Source organism: Sapajus apella, unplaced genomic scaffold (genome assembly GCF_009761245.1).
Source record: "Sapajus apella isolate SASKATOON/1434 unplaced genomic scaffold, GSC_monkey_1.0 scaffold4, whole genome shotgun sequence".
NCBI lineage: Eukaryota > Metazoa > Chordata > Mammalia > Primates > Cebidae > Sapajus > Sapajus apella.
In genome coordinates this window covers 48,145,499-48,170,231 of record NW_022436944.1, presented here as the reverse complement: position 1 = coordinate 48,170,231, position 24,733 = coordinate 48,145,499, and the positions used below count along the sequence as shown (strand labels likewise).

At 34.8% G+C, this 24,733-nt stretch overlaps 1 protein-coding gene across 3 annotated transcripts; it reads left to right on the top strand.

Moving 5' to 3' along the window:
- The first annotated feature begins 15 nt into the window (after positions 1 to 15).
- On the top strand, positions 16 to 24,005 carry AZI2 (5-azacytidine induced 2). 3 transcript variants are annotated; one of them, XM_032259655.1, is made up of 9 exons: positions 16 to 562; positions 7,661 to 7,746; positions 8,531 to 8,751; positions 10,389 to 10,511; positions 10,977 to 11,076; positions 12,119 to 12,267; positions 15,494 to 15,552; positions 20,991 to 21,109; positions 23,452 to 24,005. In XM_032259655.1, exons 3-9 carry the CDS (start codon positions 8,536 to 8,538, stop codon positions 23,862 to 23,864), a joined length of 1,179 nt encoding a protein of 392 aa, XP_032115546.1. In that variant the 5' UTR covers positions 16 to 562; positions 7,661 to 7,746; positions 8,531 to 8,535; the 3' UTR covers positions 23,865 to 24,005. The 3 variants fall into 3 exon arrangements, with proteins under 3 accessions (XP_032115546.1, XP_032115545.1, XP_032115549.1); XM_032259654.1 differs by lacking the exon at positions 7,661 to 7,746; XM_032259658.1 differs by lacking the exons at positions 16 to 562; positions 7,661 to 7,746 and adding an exon at positions 663 to 957.
- Positions 24,006 to 24,733: the final 728 nt, after the last annotated feature.

The following is a 24,733-nucleotide window of genomic DNA, read 5'->3' as shown; positions in this document are numbered from 1 at the left end:
CCGTCTCGCCGCGGAGACTCACGGGACGTGTAGTACACCGCGCTGCCACTCCTGCACTTCCCCACCCCCACGACCGAACCAAGCTTCAAGAACGCCCTCCCAGCTAGCTCCCTCGGGCCTGACTTCCGGTTTCTCGCGCCGCCCTGGCGCTGAGCCCGCGGACAGCGGTAGCCCCTTTTCCGGCTGAGAGCTGATCCACCCTTTCAGTCAGTAGTTGCAGCGCTTCCCCTCCCTCCGGCCCTTGCTGGTCCCGACGACGGGCCGGGGTCTCGCGCGCGTATTGCTGGGTAACGGGCCTTCTCCCGCGTCTGCCGGGCTCCTCCTGTCTCCTCTCGCCCGTCCTTCCAGAACGTCCAGGGCTCCTGCCGAGTCAGAAGACATGGGATTCCCTCCGCGGCGCACCCCGAGCAGCTCCCTTCGCTGTGGAAGCGGCGGTGTCTTCGAAGAAACCGGAAGCCCGTGGTGACCCCTGGCGACCCGGTTTGTTTTCGGTCCGTTTCCAAACACTAAGGAATCGAAACTCGGCGGCCTTGGGGGCGGCCCTACGTAGCCTGGCTTCTGGGTGAGTGACTCGCCAGGGCCGGGCGGAGGATAGGGATGCGGGCAGTGCCACGGCCAACCTCCGCTGCTGTTGCTGGTCGGATGAGACACGTCATTTTTCTCACTCCCTCCCGCGCCCCCTACTTTGACTAGGGAGCGGCCCACTCTTGGTCATCCCTTTCTTTCCCCTGTTACCCCCACACCCCAGCTGTCCAGGCCTTTCTTGGTTATTCACGTTTCTTAGCCAATTGCTCCTTTTCTTTCCGTACTCTGACTTACTGGGGCGCCTTCAGTTTTTTTTTCATTCATTGGGACTACATCTGTATCGGAGAGAAGACGGACATGTGTCTAGGACGGTACTCCCTGTGCATCTGAGTAGTGAATATCGACCCCCTGCACTTGATCGAGGGCTAACAGGTATTCGTCGTTTCTCCAATGTCTAGCTTGTATACAGTACTCAGTACAGCCTTCAGCTATTTGTTGAGTAACTACTGCTACGTGCAAGGTAGGCGAACACCCTCTACACACAAGAAATCCCGGTACTCGAAAGCTACAAAATACCCACGAAAACTCCCATACAAATCAAACCTTCAGTTGCTCCCGGACGTAATGCAAATTTGTTAAGGGGATCAAGGATAGACATACCAGGATTAAAATTGACCCTTGCTCTTTCAGTATAGAAGACATTTTTGTTTTCAGTTTGGAATTTCAAATTGGGTTGAGCAAGATCTCAAGGCACAATTTCGTTTCTCTAAAAACGCCTTATCTCATTGCCCAGTCTTGTGATCATTCCATCGTCTGTAAATTGAGAGCAGTGCCTCCTTTACAGGATATTTACAAAATTTTAATGTGATATTGTTTGTAAGCGAGACATCATATGCAAATAGAAGGTTTTAGTGTTAAAGAGACAACATAACTTAATGAGAAATGACGCTGGATTAGGTCAGAACACCAGTACCTGAATGCAGATTTTTCCACACTTGACAGTGAGGCTAAACTACTTCCTCATTTTCCTTATCTCAGAAATGGGGGTAATACATACTCTAAGGCACCAAAGCATAGTTTCTAAGAGTTATGCCGGTTCTGGAGTCAGCTGCCTGATTTTCATTTCTGGCTCCTCTACTTTCTAATGTTCTTATGTCTCAGTTTCTCCACCTGTAATATGAGGAGATTCTTTACAACCTCAGAGGTGTTACATGGATTTACTGAATCCTTATGAAGAACAAATAAGATCCTTTCTCTGAAAGGTAGCACACTGCTTGGTGTACCATAAACACTTGGCTACAATTACCCATGCAGGTCCTTGTCCTGATTATTAAGTAAAATGATGAAGTTTTTTTTATAATCCGTGAAGTAATAGAACCAATCTTTTTTTCTTTTTTACTGAACTTATATTCAGAATCCAAGTATAGCTGTCTTATCACCGTTAGAAAATAATTATCAGTAACACCAGTAACTTTGAATGTATGGTAGGTGCCCAGTTGCATTAGAAATATTACTGTATGAAAGGAATGAAAAGTAGACTTCTCTTCATACCTGTGCTAATTCTGGAAGAGTCCTGTGTTTCCGTGGCAATGCAAACTCATTTCTAGACTAACGCAGTTTGTTGGATAACTCAGTGAGGGTCATAAAAATTAAGTTGGAGTTTTTCTTTTTCTTGTATATCTAATGCTGAGTACATTTTTGGACAGTTATTGAATTACAGGGCATTTTATTGCTAATGTACACAGACTAAGCGATGATGTCTTGAAAAGAGGTACTTGATGACCCTTCTTTATAAACTAGTTAGGCTATTTCTGCCCTTCTTTGATTACAGACAGAGAAAGAGAAGTAAGCATTGGTCTGTTCATCTTCATAAGCCTTAATCCTTGCTCCATAGTATTTTGACTGATTGTACGAAATAGATATGGGAATATCCTAGCTTTTCAGAGGTAGAAAGGTGAGGAAAATTCTAAATATGATTTACTTCAAGAGGCCATATAGAATACGGAACCTACCACATAGGCCTTAATTCAAACTTCAGTTATGTTGCATACTGCTGGTGTGAATATTGGCAGTTTACCTCGCCTCTTTGAGCCTCAGTTTCCTCATTTATCGTGGTGCCAATACCTTTCTAGCCAAATTTGGTGTGGACTTGAGATAATGTGTGTACTCTACCTATTAGGCAGTTCCTGGCATAAATGTGAATTCCCTTCTCTCTGTTTAGGTTGCCATTATTCTGTATTCATATTAAACTTTTGCCTTCACAGTTTAGTAAGGTGGCATCTTAGTGATGCAGTCTAACCCTGTCGTTCTACAGATGGAAAAATTTCGATCTGGAGAGATAAAGTGAACTAAACTATAATCAGGGTAGTAAATCCTAGCCTAGAATCTGTGTTTCTGAATCCTGGGCAAGTGTTCTTTTTGACATAGTTATTCCTTGTCCATATTCTTTTTAGGATAACCACAATCCCTTTTGTATTGCCTCTCCAAATGTTGTATTAAGAGCATTGACTTAGAAGACAGCTTATTTGGGTTCGCATCTCAGCTTTGCCACTGACTAGTTGTGTAGCTGTAGGTAAGGTGTTTAACTTTCTAAGACTTCGTTCATAACTTTGGATAATAGTACTTAGCTAAGTGGTAGAAAAACGCATGTGAAAGCGTTAATGACTCGCATATGTTAAGTGATCAATAAATGGCAGATATAAAGATGGTGAAATGTGATAGGATAATCATATTTATTCCTAGAAGACCAGTCTGATATCAGCAGATACGTTTTCTAGTATCCCAAACCTTGATATATGTAGCATATGAACAACTGAAAGTTCTCTCAGTGTTGATTGCAATGATGAAGGCTAAAATTTAAGATCCTCCAAAATAATTTTAGTAAATAATGTTTAAATCTTGTTTTTTCCTGTTTCTCCCCAAGCTCCAGGTACTGCTGTTCTCATTTCTACCTACTTTATCTGACAAATCGTGCCCTTTCTCCATTATTATTCTTTGGAATTTCGTTGTTCTCAAAAATAATTGTCAACAGCGTTTACCTCAGTCTTTTTAATTCTCTTTTTATATTTAAGCAAACCTCTAAAGGGAAACAAAATTTAACTGCCAAATATATGAAATATTTGCATGACTACATACAGATATATTTTTCTGTAAACATGTTTTATTTAACCCCCTATTATATTGTGATGAGATGATGAATGTGAAATTACTTTCTGTAATATTAAAAGTAAAATCTTAATGCAAAAGTTAAAGGGTGTTTACTAATTCATAACATAGAACTGACCATGCCCACAAATGTTCAAGGGTAGTAATGAAAACATAGGTTTATTATTTTAAGAAAATTTAAATTGTGATAACAAAACTAGACATAATGTTAAGTGTCTCCAAATGTTAAATGGTATAACTAGCTTGGTCTAGTTTGTCAAACAGAATAATAGCCAGTTACACTATTACCATTTATCTAGAAAATCAGAATTCATGGGCCAACTGATTTATATACACACACACAGCCATTTCATCGCAACTAAAATGTATAAAACTGAATCTTTATTATGAGGCAGATTACCACAGCTCCCTTTACTTCTCTGTAGAAATACGTTTTATGAAGGATGCTTGCATAACAATAAAACCAAAGGCTACACATAGCCTGCTTGGTTATTTTGCTAACAGTTTTCCTTTCATTATATTAATAAATATAATGGGCTATCTGCCTTGTATTGTTTCCTTTTTAAGATCTCACTTTCCCTGGCCCTGTAGCTTTTACTCTCCAGAAGTCTGGTTTGTACAGACTAATACGATAAGTATTAATATTCTCATACTTGTGATTTCGTATTTATTTTTGCAGGGATAGAAATTAAAATTTTAATTATCCATTTTATATCAAATTTAGATGACAGTTATTTTAGAACTTAATAAAAGTTGATACATAACTGTGATGCTAGCAGATGGTATGCTTTAATATGTGGCTATTTCTTAACATAACTTTTAGGACAGATAAGCAATTTGATGCTGCTTTTCAGCATATTCTAAGTAATGTTTATAGTATAGAATAACGATATAAAATGAAAAAATCTTTTTATGCCATTGTTTTCTTACAGAGACAACATATATGCAACTTTTGGTTTACAAATACAATGGCAACAGATATCAATAGGTAAACCAGTCTGACTACTCATATGGTCTTAAAAGTGACCGGCCATCATGTTGTATAAAATGTGACATTATTGGCCGGGCACTATGGCTTATGCCTGTAATCCGAGCACTTTGGGAGGCAGAAAAGGATGGATAACAAGGTCGGGATATCGAGACCATCCTGCCCAACATGGTGAAACCCCGTCTGTATTAAAAATACAAAAAAAGTAGCTTGGTATAGTGGTGCGCACCTGTAGTCCCAACTACTCGGGAGGCTGAGGCAGGAGAATCGCTTGAACCCAGGAGGCAGAGGTTGCCATGATCCAAGATCACGCCACTGCACTCCAGCCTGGAGACAGATTGGGACGCTGTCTCAAAAAAAAAAAAAAAAAAAGTTACATTATTATATCAGTATACCTCCTTCCATGTAAAGTACTTTTGTAAGCCTTCTAAAGGGTTCCTGGTTTTGTAGGAGTGTAAGGTTTTGTGAAAGATTCATTAGGGAGGGGAAAATATTAATAGCTCAGGCTTTAAAATCCAAGTCCTGTTTCATACTAATTATGTGATCCTGGCTGAGCTTCATTACCTTTCCAGGTCCCAGTTTTCTCATCTGTGAGATGAGTTTGATAAGATTTTGTACCTCATAGGACAGTCTTCAGAATTAAATGGGATAATGTTTGTAAACATTTAGCATAATGCTAAGTAGTTCACCTGGTTGTGAATTTTTTAAAAAATCAACACATGTAAGTATTCATACCCTTTAATCATGTGCAAGCCTATTTTTAAACAAATCAACAGAATAAGCACCAAAATCCATAGTGTCTCTATCAGGAAAGACCATCTCAGTTTGTCTCCATTCTGTTTTTTTAATCTCATCTCCTGCCACTCCCCTTCTCAACCTCTCTCCCCGCACTTAGATCTCTGAACTTGTTCCCTCTGCTGGAAGTTAGCAAACTCTAAAGGTGTAAGTACAATACAATGAAAATAACCATCCTCTTCATTTAAAGGTACAGTATTAAGAGACATTTGCTCTTTTGTGGTATCTTCTGTGAAAACCACTTCTCCCCATCCCTCAGACCTTCCATAGCATTTTGTATTGTTTCAAATATATTGCCTACATTTATGGTATAATAATAATTTTTCTGCATAACTCTGCCTCTCACTCTGGGTTTCCCTTGCTGTGTAAACGATTGTTTCATGATAAAAATGAACAAATAAATCACAGCTGAGCTAATTAGAACTTTGTGTAAAACAAAAGTGCATGAACCTTGATTCTTAAAATACACAAACCGCAGGATATCTGTTTTTGACTTTGTAGGGCAGTTTATGTTATTTCTTGTTTTCAGCTGTCTTTAGAAAAAATACATATCAAATAAATCCTGCCCATTGGGTGATTATTAAATTATTTAAGTCAAATGTCTAGTATGACTTAAATTTTACCTCTCAAACTAGACTGTATTCTACCACTTACCTAGCCATCTATGCTTATTTTACTTCTACTTTTAAGGGGGGTGTGTGTAAGAGTCTTACATGAAGATATATATGCATACTTAGAATTTGCAACATGGGAATAACCTGTACTTTTCTTCTGAAAGGAAATAATGAGAGTTTCAGCTAGCAAGAGCATGACTGAAATGATGTTTGCTCTTATTAAGAGACTGAAAAGTAAACTCTTTTAGAGGAAGAAAATTTAAACTCTTTGTTATTAGGAGAAAGTGCAGCTTGCATCAGAAGCAGCATGAATTAATTATGATTCTGAGAATCTGCCACTTTTTTGGTATACTGTAGGTAGCATAGTCTATTCTTGTTCTTGGACTTTATTGAAAAACTGGGAAAGATTGTACCTTAACAGTGGAGTTGTCTTGTATGGTTAGAAAATGTTAAATTGGTATTGGTGAAGGTTGACTAGAAGGCAGGTTTCACCTACTCAAGACTTATAGTATACATATTTGTTTTTATCTGCCTTTCATGCAATCCTAGATACAAATTGCCTAGATGCTGCCAACTCTTGCTTTAGTTGACAACGATTGGAAGTTTTTAATTGTACAATTAGAAAAGCAAAATACTAACCTTTTGTTGGTATTCGTGTGGTTTGAAATAAGGCAAAAGGAATGTTACAGGCAGTAGTTGGCACAAGAAGAGAGATTAGACGTTTTGGAAGAAAGTAGGCATAGTGAAACATGGGTTTGAAATATGGCTATAATTAAATTGCCTGTGTTTATATCTCAACTCTCCACTTATTTTTTTTATTTTTTATTTTTTTTGGTTTTATTTCGGAGACGGAGGCTTGCCCTGTCACCCAGGCTGGAGTGCAGTGGCACAATCTCAGCTCACTGTAACCTCCCCCTCCTGGGTTCAAGCGATTCTCCTGCTTCAGCCTCCCAAGTAGCTGGGACTACAGGCGTGCACCACCACGTCCAGCTAACGTTTTGTATCTTTAGTAGCGTTGGGGTTTCAGTTTCACCGTGTTGGCCCAGGACGGTCTGGAACTCCTGACCTCATGATCTGCCCACCTCAGCCTCCCAAAGTGCTGGGATTACAGGTGTGAGCCACTGTGCCCAACCCTATGTTACTTTGGAAAAAGTACTTAAATTCCTCCTACCTCAGTTTCTTCATCTAATGTTCTTGAACAATGACTGATATTAGTAGCCAAATTTTATTTCAAGCAAGGGATAGTTTAAAAACTCACTTTCTAGGAATAATTACTGACCTAAGATACATGACATTCAGTTGATAATCTTTATTTAGAATGCTGTATCTAGTGTTTCATTTTAAACTAAAAGTATTTTAAAGAACTTTTTAGGTTCTCCTGCATGATCTGAAGTCCCTCTGACCCTGTTTTTCCCAGGAGGTCTTAAAAGGTTTTAGCCACAGTTTCTTCTTCCATCATGTTTTTCAGGAACATAACTCCCAGAAAAGTAATGCTGAACCTAACAGCAAAAGTAGATGTACAGAGCAAGTCAATTTTCATTAAATAATGAGGGTAACTAGCTTCTTCTCTTAGGTTTCAGAGTCAGAGTTTGATTTGAATCCTACTCTACTCACTCTTCATTCAGCAATTAATATTTATTGAGCAACTTCTACACAGTGGTGAGTTGGGGACACAGTGATGAGCAAAACAGACATAGCCTCTGCCCTCACAGAGCTTAACATTCTTCTAGATTTAACTGGGCCAATTCAACGTTCTAAGACCTACCTATAAAATATAGATTATACCTACATCATAGAATTGTTTAGATGATTAAAAGAGATAATATTATAAGAATGTAGTGCATGATAGTGGGACATAATGGACACCCAAATGTTAATTTATTTGTCTTCTATTCTGAATATACAACAAACATAACCAATTACTGGTATGGAAAGAATATAGTAGAGTATGCATTCAGATTTCCATAATATTAATATGTTGTAATGAATTATACTCAGAATTTTTGAAAATTTATAAATTGAAAAGCTATAAAACTTGCTATAATAGGTCTAAGTGGAAATGTTAAGGGAAGAAATATTTGGGGATAAAGTATTTTTTAAAATTTTGACTGTTTTAATGGAAAGTGATATTTCAGACATTTATAGAATGTACTAATAATTATGGTTTTAAATACTTCATAGATATTATCTTATTTCATATTCTTAAGAATCTATGAAGTATTTGCTATTATTTCTTATACTTTATAAATAAGGAAACTGAGGCATAGAGGTTAAGCAACTTGCCCAAAGTCAGACAGACACTAAATGGTAGAGTTTAGAATACAACCCAGACAGTCTGGTTTTTAAACATTGTTCTAGTATTTACATTATTCTAACTATAACTTTTTTTCCTTTTCACTTATTCAATGAGACATTTGTCATTCATATTTTTTCTTTTAAACAGCTGTCATGGATGCATTGGTAGAAGATGATATCTGCATTCTGAATCATGAAAAAGCCCATAAGAGAGATGCAGTGGCTCCAGTTTCGATATATTCAGGAGATGAATCTGTTGCTTCTCATTTTGCTCTTGTCACTGCATATGAAGACATCAAAAAACGACTTAAGGATTCAGAGAAAGAGAACTCTTTGTTAAAGAAAAGAATAAGGTTTTTGGAAGAAAAGGTAATCTTACCTTTTACCTTCATTGTGTTTTGTGACATAAGGGATAATTCAAAATATTTGCAATTTTGAATACTTTTTGTCTTCTCTTCCGTGGTTGTGGGCATTATACTTACCATCCTGTGTTTCACATACCATGTACTTGATGAATATTTATAGGAGAGGATTTAACAACTTGGAGTTATAGTCCAAATATTTTCCTTTCTTTTTCAGGTTTACTTACCTTCGTAGCTGTATAAATTTTATTCAGAATTTTCAAATCTGGGCCAAAAAAAAAAAAAAAAAGATATACCAACAAAGGAAATTAAGTGTCAAAGGAGGAAGCTTCTGGAACATTGTTCCAGTAGGTTTAATATCTTTACCAGGGCTGAAATCTTTACCTCAGTATTCTTTGTCTTTTATTCTTTAACAGATGTAATAGGAATAATGCTTTTAATTGATGAATTAATATTTTCTGTTTACCTTTCCCTGTATGATTGTGACACACCTAACTGCTATAGAATATGTAAGTAAGGTAGCTGATTCAATATGAAGCACCAATCTACTTGGCTTTATGTATGGCGAATCTTCTTTAGTTATCCTTTTATTTTTGAGTTTTAAAGTTTTAACTTACTTTATATTTTTTCAGCTCAGATCAGAGCGTTTTTATTCTACAAAGAGCAGCTACCACCAAGGGTAAAGAATGAGTGGTCCTGTGTAATGGAAATTAATTATCCAAGGAAATGAATTATGCTATATAAAAAAACTTGAAGATGGGGCTTGGTAGAGTTTGATTCATTTTGGTGGGAAATAAGAGGAAAGAAGTCAGTTGTAAAAATAATTCCTTTGTATTCATATGAATTATTTTTACTTTAATGTTGATTATGTAAATTTGTAGGATACAGTGAGAGAAGGTGACATTTTGGAGCTCATAACTTTGTTTTAAAGTTTAATAGAAAAATGGGTTTTATGTATAGTTAACATTGGAAATATTTTTGTACTTTGTGACCAACAATCCTGTTAGTTCTTATTCTCTAATATAAAGGATTTACTGAATTAGCACACACATCTATTTCTTAAAAAGTCAAGTCTGCCTTGGCTGGGTGCGGTGGCTCACGCCTGTAATCCGAGCACTTTGGGAGGCCGAGACAGGTGGATTGCCTGAGGTCAGAAGTCCGAGACCAGACTGGCCAATGTGGTGAAACCCCATCTCTACTAAAAATACAAAAATTACCAGGGCATGGTGGTGTGCACCTGCAATGCCAGCTGCTCGGAAGGCTGAAGCAGGACAATTGCATGAATCTGGGAGGCAGAGGTTGCAGTGATCTGAGACCACCCCATTGCACATTATCATAACTGCCTGATTCATTTTCCCACCAAAATTTATCAGGTAGTTATAATTTAATATTATAAAACAGATACCATGAATTATAAAATACTGTTATGTAAAAGCATAGAAAGCTCAAAAAATATTCTGTACATTTTTGCTTTCTTAATCAGTAAAGATTAATTGTGTGGAAATGAAATACTCACCGAATGAATCCAGGCTTTATCCCTATACTACTACGATTAAAGTAAGATATGGAGCCATCAGAACACTGACTTATTTTTTATCTGGAGAATACTCTCTTAAGCTTTCTCTTCTAATTTCATATCATTAGCTAATAGCTCGATTTGATGAAGAAACAAGTTCTGTGGGACGAGAACAAGTAAATAAGGCCTATCATGCATATCGAGAGGTTTGCATTGATAGAGATAATTTGAAGAGCAAACTGGACAAAATGGTAAGTTGGTTTGAAAATAATTACATGTATATTTTGGAAATGAATTTTCTCCTTCAAGAAGTTTAAAATCAGAAGTAAGTTAAATATTTATGTTTAGTAATTAAAATTTTATATACATGTTCAAGACAAAATGGAAATTTTAATAATATTTTAACTTATTTCTATATAAAGTATTTAGTATGTAATGATGTTTAGGACTTAAATACATCTAACACCACTGACTTATTTTGAAAAATGATTACATGGTCAATTTAGTATTATTTTTTTTTTTTTTTAGCCAGTCAATAATAATGTCCTAAATTGGAAAAAGAATAAAAGAAATTACTGAGAAACTGAGTTCATTTTCTCACCTTGCTTTTAAAGACAAGAATGAGTTTGTTTTTTTTTTTCTACCTGAAAATTACATTATAATACCAACCTGTAGATTTTATTGAATGTAATTTGGCATTTTCTCTATTTAAATAGAATAAAGACAACTCTGAATCTTTGAAAGTATTGAATGAACAGCTACAATCTAAAGAAGTAGAACTCCTCCAGCTGAGGACAGAGGTGGAAACTCAGCAGGGTATGCCAGTTACTTGTTATAAATATTCTAACAGAATTTATATATTTTTCCATTTATTTGTAACATCGATTAACAATTTTCTGTACTCACATGCTAGGACCTTATTTTTTTAATTTTTATGTTTATGTTAATTTCTCTATTCTACCTTCACGTATATCAACTTCCTTTAATTTTTTCCTTACCTATATATTGCACTTTCCTTAGAGAAAATGTGCTGGTTTTTATTCAGGACTAGTTTGTGATGAAGTAGAGGAATAAAGGAGTAGAAGCCCAGATGCAAGAAGCAGAAGTCAAAACATCTAGCCCACTGGTTGTCCTGGCCTCTCTTTCTTACCCAACATCTTGCCCACAGTTAAACACACTGCTGTGGAGTCATTACAATTTCTTTTTCTTGCTGAAGGTTGTTAAAAGGTGCAGATGAAATATTGGGGGAGAAAGTTAGATCTGGGGCTTATGGATAAATAGCCTGTTCCCATGAATATTCTGAGGCAAGCTAAAGAGTGGGCCTCTGAGAGACTTTGATAGGAGATTGAGATACAGTCTCTTAGCGTAGCTGGTTGGGGCTTTTTGCAGCAAGAGAGACTGAGGTACTAATTAAGGAATAAAGCAGTATCCAGTTGTATTGAGTTTCTGCAGTGGAATGTTTAAGGATAAAATTGTTTTGACATCATGTTCTGGGCTCATTGGTCAAACTTCATACTCTGAGAGAACTAGATGGAATGATTAGCTGAGCCTCAGTTTATTATTTTCGTCACTGTCTTAACCTTGACGTTGCAGAATATTAATCTGTCTGCAATTTTAGCATATGCTTGATTTTAGGATAGTTGTCTTTAGAAATTCTAAAACAAGATTCCTAGATTTCTTATTCTCCTTAGCATAGATCTTTGAAAGTATTAATAATTACTGTTTTTTAAAACCTATTGATCGTATATGTTTAATGTTAGTTTTTCTATTATCTAGATTTTACCAGAATAACCTTTTTAAGAATTGCAATCAGTGTAGAAGGAAAAGATAACAGTTTCAATGTCCATCCTTTTTGTAGTGATGAGGAATTTAAATCCACCTTCATCAAACTGGGAGGTGGAAAAGTTGAGCTGTGACCTGAAGATCCATGGTTTAGAACAAGAGTTGGAACTGATGAAGAAAGAATGTAGCGATCTCAAAGTAGAACTACAGAAAGCCAAACAAACGGTATTACAGAATTATTAAATTGAGAAATTCAGTATTCTTTGTGCATCATATGTAGGATTTATAACTAAGTAGGTGTTAAACTATAGAGTTAACATAAATTGTAATTACTTAGAGAATATTCTAGTCCTTGAAAAAAATATGTTTATCTACCTCTTTAAGCATTTCTGCTAAAATCTGACATGCCATATACTTTTAGTCTGTTCCAAAACTATACAATTTGGTTTTTTAAAAGGTTGATTTTTAATAAGCTTGTTAGTTTATTATAACTGTTCCTTCAGACTCCCTTTCCTTCATTTTCCTTATTTTTTTCTCTGGAAAGTTTAAAGAGAACTCAGGTTTTAAGTCTTATTTTATTTTACTTAATAATTTCATTAATTTAGATATAAGGGACAACTCGATTTTTGGAATTAAAAAAACACGACCAACAAAGAAAAGGTAACAGAGCTTACTTATTATCAGAACGCTACTACTTTCGGGGCATCTTTAACTACCAGCAAATAGCTGAGAATTCAAGAATTGGAAAAAATAACAAAAACCTACCAACTTGCTGGAGTGTGGTTGGCCTGAAGTCATCCACTAAAAGAAGCTGCCTCTTAGATCCTTACCAAGAGTCTGTGTGCCCAATATTTAACATCAGGTTCTAAAAACTTGGACCTATATTTTCAGATGTCATGACAGAGCTGAGATTAAAAGAAGAAATGATAAAGAAGCAGGGAAGTGTGAGAGCAATACACCAAATGCAGATTTTAAATAGTTATTACAAGAAATTGAAAAGCTTAGTAGTCTGGAGCAAATAGCCATTTTATGCATTTACATATTTCAACTAAGGTATATAATTGTTTCTCCACTCAACCATTTTGCCTACCAAAGCATTTTAACACTATTGAGGAATTGTGTTTCTTATTCCTTGTCCCTTTGGGATGCCACCACTTGAAAGGGGAACTCCATCCCCTACTTCCCGACTACTTGGCAGATTCTGCCCTGAATCTCAAGTGTTCTTAGATGGAGCTGATGTGTCTTTCTTCTGTAATATAGTTTTTATGAGAGGTGGCCACTCGATAAGAATGAGCCAGATACTGAGAATAATAGAGCAGTCTGCCTAGTCCTTGACCAAATGAATTCCTCTGAACTGGGCAATGAGAACTCACTTTAGCGCCTCCATTCCTGATAAAAGGGAAACACTACAAAAAATTACTGTCAACTCTTGTTAGCGCCAAGTGGTTTCTTTCCTACTTGACATATAAAGTTAATTTTCCAGGTTTGAACTTGTGGCCACACAGCACAATTCCTTCAGAGACTCAGCATCCTGTTCCATAGCTCAGTTGCCATCACCACTGAGAAGCCTCTTTTCAAAGGACATGCTTACAAGAAAAGATCTGCACCTTGAAGTTCTGAATTCTAATTGCCAGAATTTATATTCTATTTGAAAAGAAATAATTTGATAGCTTTTATACATAATGGATAGTTTGTTGTACTGTAGGAAGCAGTACCATGAAATCGAAAACTTAGCTCATAGTTGTGGTGTTGCTTATTAGCTGTAACATTAGGGACACCATTTTACTTCTTAGAAGTTGTTTTCTATAAAATAGACATTAAATACCTTTTTTCATGAAGGTTAAATTACAGTATGTAAAGTAGTTAGCATAGTGGCCCATATATAGTATGTTCAGTAAGTAAATGCTTTTTTAAAAAACTTGATGAGAGTAATCTAGAAGGGCAGTGCCTTTAGGTTTTTATGTGTATTGAAATATCTGTTCTTAATATGTTAGTCACTCTTTTCCACTAGATGGTGCTAGGGAATAAATTTGCTTTTAGTTTAAATTCATCTATCATAAGTGACCAAATTCGTAGCCATGGGTCTCTCCTTATATAAAACGTCATATGGCACTAGCTGGTGAACAGATCCATTACCACCTTTAGGACATGGCAGATCAATTACTAGCCAAGAAAAGGGTCTTTAAATACTAGATACAGTCCCTATGAGTTTACTGCTGATGTACATTGGAGTGTGAATTGTTAGATAGTAGCTGGAAAAACATTTTTCCACTCCAACTGTCAAATTTTCTTGTATTGTTGTCTTTAAAAATGAGGAAGGTTTTCAATGAACATAGATGCCTAAGTATATACTAATTTTTAAAAAAAATTTTAATTGGTGATACAAAGATACTAAAAGTGATCTGATGATCAGGTTCTTTCTTTTCCTGTAAGGAACGGAAAAAAACAAGGTCCAAGGATACGTGTCTTGTTAGTAGTCAAACCTCCCCTGACTTGTGGGCCGTTCTGTTTCCCCTCTCCATAGGGCTCCCTAAGATTTAACTTAACTGTTAAGAGTATCAAAATCAGAGATCCAGAAAGGTTTTAACTCCTGTAAGATGAGGCATTTTTCACATTTTACTCTCAAGTTCAGAATACTCATGAAGTGCTTATGTTGCTTTTTAATGTTTCACTGTAAAATATGTAATTTAGATTATATTGGTAAGAAATGATAAAATTACATTTTGTATTCTGAGCTTATACTGGCCACTTCTGCCAGTAGAATTAGTACCTGTGAAAATCATTTTTATTTGTTACAAACCTTTATATGAGAATGCATTGCAAATAAGTGTTACAGAGTTGTCTTGAACATATTAAGTCCATTTAAAAATATCTTCTGAAGATTCTTTGTCATATCTGCAACCTAAATAAACTACTAAAACTTGAAAGTATCTAGGGACTTTATATTGTCCTTGCCAGGTCATTTTTAATCCATGTGGAAGGAGGAAATGTATGCTGATGTTTTAAAACAGTAACCTGTTAAAATTCTGGTGTGTTTTTGGTAATAGCACAAAAAAGTAAAATACCAAAAAACTTCCATTTTCCCATAGATTTCATTCAGCTGTACCATAAATAGACAGAAATTTGGTAATACTTTTTTTAATATAGACTTCACATTGGTGTCTTTAGAAATATATTGTAAGATTACAAGTTCTTTTACAAAACGAGAGCAATTTTTTTTTTTAAAGAAAATTAAAGCATTAATACTTTAAACCATTGGAAGTGATTTAGGGATATTTGTTATAGATTGAAGATATTTTATTAAAATTGAGTATAAAATCTAATTTTATGCTCTACCATTATAGATATATTCTGTCAAACCTGAAATATGTCTCTGGTAATAAAGAACTGAGACTAAATAAAATGTAAAAGTTACAACTTTTAAACTTCTTTTTTTTAAAACAAATGGCAGGATCCACATCAGGAAGACAATCTGAAGAGCAGAGATCTCCAAAAACTAAGCATTTCAAGGTATGACCATTCTTCAGCATTAAAATAATACATTATCCTTTTCCATAAATCACTTTGTGTAGGTCCTTAGATTTCTTTTATGATTTAACCTTAAAATGCATGGATGTTGTTTTGATACTGAATGTAACCTCTGATCACAATATATTTATAAAACAAAATGTAATTGTTACGTAACAACAGCTTTGAATTTAAGTAGTGGAAAAATGGGATGCCTTAAACTCTGAATATTCAGTAGTATTTTAGGGAACTAGTTATATGAAAGTATTCTGTAATACTTAATTTGTACCTAGAAGAATTATTTGTTATGTATATACAATAACATTCCTTTTACTTAAGGGTGTACTTGCCAGTGTTAGTCTTTGGGATAGAATGAAATTGTTTTTGTTTTTGTTTTTGTTTTTCTTGTTTTTTTGAGACAGGGTCTCTGTAGCACAGCCTGGAGTGCAGTGGCACAATCATGGGATAGCATGAATTTTGAGGACTCTTCCCTCTTCACATAAGAATAGAAGTAGCCATCAGAGTTTACATACTTTTCCAACCCATTTTCCTCAAATACATATCATTTTTACTTAAGTAACTTCAGTTCTATGTTTTAAGTTATCTAATAATTGTTGTTTCTACTATGTTAAGATAGCCTCTCTACATTGTTACCCTCCATCCAATAAAAATACTGATCTGACTTCATTGATTGATCATTTGGCTTCCAAAGTTTACTGACTGAAGTAAATAATGTGAATCATGTCACGCCAGTTCCTATCAAAAACCTGCTTGAGAGAAATGATCAATTAGGAAAAACAATTTGAGGAAATGACATATAGCTACTCTTCTAGATCAGGGGTTGACAGACTTTTTCTATAAAGTGCCAGCAGTAACTGTTTTATTAGACTGTGTGAGCTGGCAGTACAATCTCTGTTGAAGTTATTTAACTCTGCCATTTGAACAGTACTTCAGTTATGCCTTTGAATTTTATCTAATTTTACCAAAAGGAAACTTGTTTTTTTGAAAAGTGTGTGTGATGTAGTGTCCATGTAAACTATTTCTTAAAATTATCTTCTTTGTCAGTTACCTTCTCCTGTCAACCTAGGTTTCCCCTTATTTTTCTGTATTTGTCATTTTTATAAGCCACTTCAAATCAGTTTAGAAAGAAGTAGACAATGAATAAATATAATCAAAAGAGATCAAATACAGGGGCTATATAAATAGTACAGAAGTATGTGCTATAGAATGGAATTTCTGCTTTCATTCATGGGTGATTGCATAATTTGGATCACATACACTAAGAATTTCTTGAAAACCTGACTCCCCACCAAAATACCTGTTTGAAGGCATCAGATAACTAACAAAATATTGAAGAATCTCTGTACCAGGATTTGGGGAAAGTTGAAGTCCCAAGGAGATGATTCCGCTTTCAAGGCTGCAAAGCTCTAATTGTGGTTCCAGAGTGTGTAGCTTCAGTTCTTTAAAGCTCAGTATCAATTCAGAGGACAGTTTTTAGAAAGAATTGCCATAAATTCAAGTTTAAAAGTTACTTTGTGTTAAAGCCATACTAGCATTATGTATGTAAAGAATTGTGTAATTACAGCATGTCCCAGTGGCTCTCTTAGTACTCAGATATACTTGTGTTTTTTTGCAAATTGGTTTGCATTTGTATCACATAGATAATGTGAAGTGCAAAACTGATTAGGTTTCTCATCTTGGTTATATACTGGAAAACTTAGAACCAAATTTGTGGTCTACTGTTGGTAAACTTTTATCATGCATTTTTATGTTAGCCTCATTCTCCACTGCATTGTTTTGTTTTGTATTTTTCACATCATTTCCATCTATTTCCAGTTTATGTTCTTGTGTTTTGTTAATCTTTTTAAGTTATCTACTTTTAAGAGGAACAATTCAGATGACAGATTAGTTTACTATATTGGAAAAAGTACATAGGGATATTTCCATAAAACCATTAACTAAAGGTTTGGATATATTTAAGGAATATTTTTCAGTTATTTGGATAACTTCCTTTTTTGGAACTCTCTTTTTTTGTATTTCCTCTATCATACTGCCAGGCAAATGAGGTAGTATACTGTTTCCCTACGACAGAGTGAACCTTTTAATTACTGGAGGCCTTTATTCGATACTCATTGTATAAAACATCATCTAACAGTAATAGCCTTGTCAGAAATTTAAACAGTGTCCTGCCAAGTGTACTGTTTTGATTTTGGCTTTAGGTTGATGACTTCAATTTTTAAACCAAATGTAGGTGTAGAGTCACTGTACTTCTTTTACTCATCAACTGTAAACCTACATTGTGGAACTATATTACCGATGACTTCCTAAAATGTAAATTTCCAGGTTTAGAAAATGCAGATTAGGTTAGTGTTTTTCAAGCTCTTCTGTGTTTTTTTAGTGACACAAACTTTTATCAGTTATGATAAGCATTTAAAAAACATGGAATAAGTCAGACTAGAATATGCCAGTCAGAACCAGAGTGCATTACACACAATAAGGGTAAGTATGGTTTCTTATAACTTATTTTCTTTGGGTTGCAGCGTAAAATGATTCTTGCTGAGCTTTGCAATAAAAAATGAAAGCCACTTGTTTGGCGGGGAACCACGGTTGTCAGAATACACACTTTAAGTCTGTAACTCTTGGATAAGAATATCTCATAGTTTAATTTTAACATGGTGATGGGGAATGTGATAGTTCAGTAAATTTTCAAAGGCTAAAGAAAAATATGTATGGTTGAAGTAGAAACTCAAGTGGATTATTCTCATACAAGCAATATTTATTTCTGTATTAAAGAGTTCCATGTGTAGTGTCAACTAAGAAAGCTGAGCTTTTAGCGGTTATACTTTGTAAGCAGGACATGTAGCCTCTTCTGCAGTTGTAGGCAAGCCGGTTTCATTACATTTAAAAGTCAGAGATGTGAGAAGACTGTGTTGGCAGTCAGCATATTGTAGGTGCCTGGTAATTGATGAGGATATGAAAAATGCTACTCCAAAAGGTCATTAGACCGGATAAGTGAAAGACAGCTTTGAACAGCAACATATCAGACTGGAGTATACTTTTCAGCCCATTTCCTCCTGTGTAAAATGAGGTTACCCACTTTACCAAGTTGGTGTGAGAATGTGGGTGAAGTGCCTAGTATATAAGTGCTCAACCATCATTATTTGCGCTTCATCTGTTTTTTTAGAGTTCTCATTTGAGAAGCTTCAGTGTTATATTTCAATATTTGAAGTCGTTGTATAAGTTCTTTATAGATAACATATAGCATTTTGCTTATGTGGCATTTAAAGCAAAACTTAACTGAAGTTCATAGTCTCGGGAAACTGAGGTAAGGATAGAAGGGTAACAATCTATACTTTGTCTTCCAAACACCTAGATAAGAGGTTTAATTGGAAGCCTACTGAAATTTGAGGGATGACAACTTGCCTTTTCCAATATCATTTAAATAATGGTTAAACATTTTGTTCAAGTAGATAGAATTTTAAATAAATTTTACATACTTTGAAGATTATAGCACTTTAATATTAACTGTAAAGTGGGAAACACTAACTGCAGTTACTTTGTTATCCACAAGAGGGAGAGCTGTACTTAGTAATAATTTTACATTTGTCTGTAGATTTAAATTCGGGTGACACTAAGAGCAAAAAACAAGAAGACTAAATGTGTATTAAACTCAGTGACCTAGTTTTTAACCTAAGTTTTAAGCAGTCTTCATTAAATTGAACAGAAAATTTTATATTAGGCACTGTAAACACCATTATTAGAATTCTTTCTCTTATTTTCCATGCCTAGTTGTCTTGAATGATTAGATATGGTTGGTATTTTAGTACTCAAAACTGTCTTGAGTGTTTGCTCTTGTTTTCTCTTAAACAGGCACTGATTTATTGTCTCACACCCGTAATAAACTATTTTTAAGCTGTATTATTCATACCATGACTATCTGCATGAATTAGCACATGTACGGTGTTTACACTTACTGCTATATAATGTGAGTAACTCTTCGGAAAGCATATGAATGCCCAGAATTATACCAAGAAACCAACAACTCCCTTCACACTTAAGACAGGTTCCTATGTGAAACATTCATTGTAGCAAACATCTCAGATGTTTTCTGGTGAAGTAGACATGGTTAATTTTTGTGAAATAATTATTTGACACCTGTTAAAAACCTGCAAAAAACCCTATGATTTCTGATACACTACTACTTAACAAATGATGTTTACAACAGACTAAAACAAGCAGATTTTTCTTAAAAGCAGTGTAAAGTTCATTGACAAAAAGAGGTATTTAACCTTACTATAATTCAAAATAATATTTTATATATTAAATATATAATTTATGTATGATTTAATTATATTTAATATATTAAATATAATCTATGTTACTTATGTAATTTGAGATATTAGATTTCAAGAATATTATCCTTTTGAAGTTTAAGTGTTTATGGTAACACAAAAATTGAAGCATGAGGTGACATGTTTGTGTAGTTTGATTTCTGTTCTTCTAACATTACAGTAATATCTCTAAGGGGTAATAATGATTTTTCTAATTCTGTAAGATTATTTATTGTTACATTTAATATTTTGTGATATTCCTGTACAACAAAATGAGAATATATGCTGAACATTTTAATTCACTTAGTTGGCAATTAAGAAGCAAAAAAAGAAAATCCTCATTGTCCAAATATGAATGTTTTATGGAAAACAAAATCTATAAAAATGAGGTTTAAAATAATTATAAATTCATAGATAATTGAGGTAAAATACTTTTAATTATAAAAATAGGGGAGGGATTTTTGAAGTTTCTATTTCTGTTTCATATAATCCTCCCTCTCTCGCTGCTTTTTCCTTACGAGGAAATCATCTGGCTCTTCATGTCTTATGCTGTCATGTCACATTGGTTTAGAACCAACATTATGAGACAGCCCAGTCAAACATAAAGAATGTAATGCATGAAACCTAAATTTTATTTTAATGTGGACTTGAATATGGATTCAAATAGTTGATATATCATTTCAATTCAGTGTCAAAGCAATCAAAAGATAAATACAAATAATCCATATTTGAATGAATGTAACTTTATGCAAATAAAGAACATATTCCTTACTACTTACTAATTAATAGCTGCACATTATAGCCTAAAATAAAATTGCAGTTCTGAGAATAGACCCTGCAAGAATCTCTCATCAGTTACAATATTTATTTTTATTATACCATTTAATATAATACAGTTAATTGCTACATATCAGAGGGACAGTGTTATTCTTTCAAGATCTTTTCACTTATTAATGCCCTGGTTAAATATCTTTCAATTGTTTTATTTAATTTACATCATCTGAAAACTAATTGGAGCAGAAATTTGATCTGCATATTTCTAAAGTTATTCCTTTTTGTCTATAAAAAGAATGACGAGTATTAACTTATTGTAAAAATCCTTTATTTCAGTGATAATATGCAGCATGCATACTGGGAACTGAAGAGAGAAATGTCTAATTTACATCTGGTGACTCAAGTACAAGCTGAGCTACTAAGAAAACTGAAAACCCCAACTGCAATCAAGAAAGGCAAGTCACTGTTTACCGGAAACCACTGATTCCAGCCAAACTGCCTGAAGAGCAACTAGCTGTCGTATCTTATCAAAATCTCATCAAATGAGAGATTGATAAGCCAAAGTATATATAGTATGTTTGCAGCCTACCCATTCTCTGCTTCGGCTTCAGCCTCATACTGGTCAACTTCACACATAAAGGTGTTGCTGATGTGTTTTTTCTTTAGTACTGTATTCTTTTCCCCTTGTGGCTTTTCTCAGCCAAGTGTTGCTTATGTGTATAAGGCTGAGGTGTTAAGTTTGCTCTAGTTGACCTTTTACCACAGCTACTTCATATATTGAAAAAAAAAAAAAGGACACCAAAAGCAAATATTCATTCCAGTGCTACAGAATACACCAAAGAGCTAGCTAATTTCAGGTTGTTTGTTTTGAAAAAGAAAGCAAACTTTGATTCATTATTTGTTTTTTTTGCATTTCTTACAAGCTTTTCTTTCCATAAAGGATATAGCTGATTAAACAAAAACTAGGTGTTCTCCCTTCATGCCCTTCAACCAAACAAAAATTTTCATTGCTTTGCCTTTCATATTTAACTGCTTGACTGATTGAACTTTTTGAGTTTTGTGTTAACTAGTAGTAGCTACTTTTGCCAAAGCTATTTTTAGAGAAAAATCAGTACATTTGTACCTAGTATTACGTAACAGGTATATTTCTGAAAAGTTGGGTGATATAAATTTGAATGCCCTAAAATGTACTTTTTAAAAATGAGATAGAACTTTTTATAAAAAATAATCACCATCTAGTTTAAACTTACTTATTTGTATTTCACATTGTCTTAAAGAGCGCACAACAGGGTTGCGTCATAAAGAGTTCTCAGGAGTGTTTATTAGTGAGGAAAAGTGTTACATTTTGGAAAGGAAAATTGAATTTGGAACTCCTTGTCATTTTTAGAGAGTTGGTTACATATAAATCAGGGAAAACAATATGGGGTTTTAGCAAATGTACCTTAATTTATGGTTCACTTTGTCCTTGAGTTTTCCACTGGTCAGAGTTACATGTGAGACTGTAGGTTGATGGTACAAATAAGATCTCTCTTTAAAGGAACTCACAGAATATTTCTGCATTGAGTTTTCAATCTAGCTTTGTTTACCTGAATAATAAAAGAGCAGTGCTCTTTTCATACTTGGACATAGCTCATCCTTGTGTTCCTTCCTGGCTGACTAATACTTCTTAGTGCTTTGGAACATAAGTTTTCTAGCACATTTCCTATGACAGTGGTAGGCTAAAGGTCACCACTCCTTACCACAGAACTCATTGCTTTGAGGAGTACAGAAATGAGACAAGATCACCTTTCTCCTGACCTTTGTGTCACCTTTTCTCCAAAGCCAAACACTGTACTTCCGGTTCTCCTCCATCCCTATCCACCCTCCCAGGAAAAATAATGAGCTTATTTTATAATGTCGTTCAATTTGTTTCTTCTAAAACTACATGAAGTCAAGCGTAGTTACACTTTGCCATGCTTCTTGAAGTAAGGATAAACTTACTTTTCCACACTGATAGTTTGAGCTGGAGGGAGAGGAGAAGCCTGTATTACCAATGTGCTGGCTGTGGTGAAATAATAGCTTTTAAGTAGTCTTTCTAGGCCATTGCATTTGTACAAACCTTTCTTTTGGCCTTTTTTTTAAACTTTACCTATATTGTGACCACAGCAGCATTAACATTTGCTATTTATGTTTTACAAGAAACAAGATTTTACAAACTTACTTAAACTGCTTTATCCACAAAAGCCTTTGATATATAAAAACTTCATTTGGATCTCACCAATTCAAAATTAATTATTTCTGAAAACTTTACTTTTGGACTGCCTATGGACAAAGAGTTTGACTAAGCAAAGGAATATTGTATTTAACTAAAAAATGCTAAAACTTGAGAACTGTCTTAGTCCCCAGAACCATCTGCAACCCTTCTCCAGCCACAGTAAGAGCCAGGAACAGGATCTTTCTTTGTATTTTAGCTGTATTAGTTTCCAACTTTTAAAAATACGTAGGTCTTCATCTTTTAAAAGCTCTATGGCATAGGTGGGTTAGGAATTCTGTATCCATTCTGCAGGCAAGGAAAGAGACATCAGGAGCATCTAAGAGACAAATATCTAAAGTCACAGTCAGTAAATTGGTGATCCAGGATTAAAACTCAGATCATCTGTCATTTATCTCCTAGTCACAGTGCCTCAATGATCACACTAACTTGGAAATGTTAATTTCATAACCAGTTTTAGAATTCAGCCAAATTGGTGACGTGTTATAGAATTATATGATCACAAATGCCACGAAAACTGACACTTAGTCTGTGTTTTCTTTTTAGCCTGTGCCCCTGTAGGATGCAGTGACGATCTTGGAAAAGACAGCACAAAACTGCACTTGATGAATTTTACTGCAACATACACAAGACATCCCCCTCTCTCACCAAATGGCAAAGCTCTTTGTCATACTGCATCTTCCCCTTTACTAGGAGATATAAAGATTTTATCAGAGAAAGCAATCCTCCAGTCATGGACAGATAATGAGAGATCCATTCCTAATGATGGTACGTGCTTTCAGGAACACAGTTCTTATGGCAGAAATTCTCTGGAAGACAATTCCTGGGTATTTCCAAGCCCTCCTAAATCAAGTGAGACAGCATTTGGAGAAACTAAAAGTAAAACTTTGCCTTTATCCAACCTTCCACCACTGCATTACCTGGATCAACATAATCAAAACTGCCTTTATAAGAATTAATTTGGAAGAGATTCATGATTTGACCATGAGGACACTTATCTCTTTCAGTGGTTCTCCCACTATTTAAGGAACTGAAAGGGGATTTTGATTAAAATTTTGCAGAGTTCTTCAGTATCTATATTTGAACATATTGTACAAGATGTACAAAACCAACATCTTTTGTACAAGATGTACAAAAACCAACATAGATGTACAAAAACCAACTTGGTTTTCCAGTATGAAGGGGCACCCTCTAGCTCTGTATTCTAAGAATCCAAAATATGCTACACTATACTAATTAATAAGTAAACTTAAGATGTTTAAAAAAAAAGAGAACTCTCCTTTCGATAACAACTGTAAAATTTTGCCTCTCAAATAAAAGAATGGCATTGGAGATTTTAGATGTGGTTTTACAAAGTGTGTGAAATGTCTAAATATCTGTTCATAAAAATAAAAGGAAACTATGTTGCTTCAAATTGCATAATGGAACAAATGGCAATACGAATAGGTTACTTTTCTGTTGTTACAATGCATAAAGATGGAAAATATAATGAAATAAAAGCTTCTTAGGTTATACCACCTTTATATGCTACTGTGTTTCAACGTTTTAAGATTTAAAGTGATTTCTTAGTGTTTTGTTGGTAAAATTTTAGAATTGCAGTTTGAATTCTAAGACGTGAAATAACCTAATCATTGAAGCCAACTTTGTCCGGGTACATTCCGTAAGTCCTAATTGAAAAAAAAAAAATTATGATGAAATAGTTGAAAAACTCTGTGAGGTGTAAACAAATGATTGTAACTCCATACACCATTCAGTTAGAAGTAGAAGGAGCATTCACACAGGTTTCAGTCTAATCTGCCACTTCAGTAGGCCACTATATAAACCTAAA

Excerpts from the sequence above, each read along its gene's own strand:
- AZI2 (XM_032259654.1), top strand. The coding sequence starts at position 8,536 with ATGGATGCATTGGTAGAAGATGATATCTGCATTCTGAATCATGAAAAA. Across the intron at positions 10,512-10,976 it reads AGAGCAAACTGGACAAAATG|AATAAAGACAACTCTGAATC; the intron begins GTAAGTTGGTTT and ends CTATTTAAATAG. Across the intron at positions 11,077-12,118 it reads AGAGGTGGAAACTCAGCAGG|TGATGAGGAATTTAAATCCA; the intron begins GTATGCCAGTTA and ends TCCTTTTTGTAG.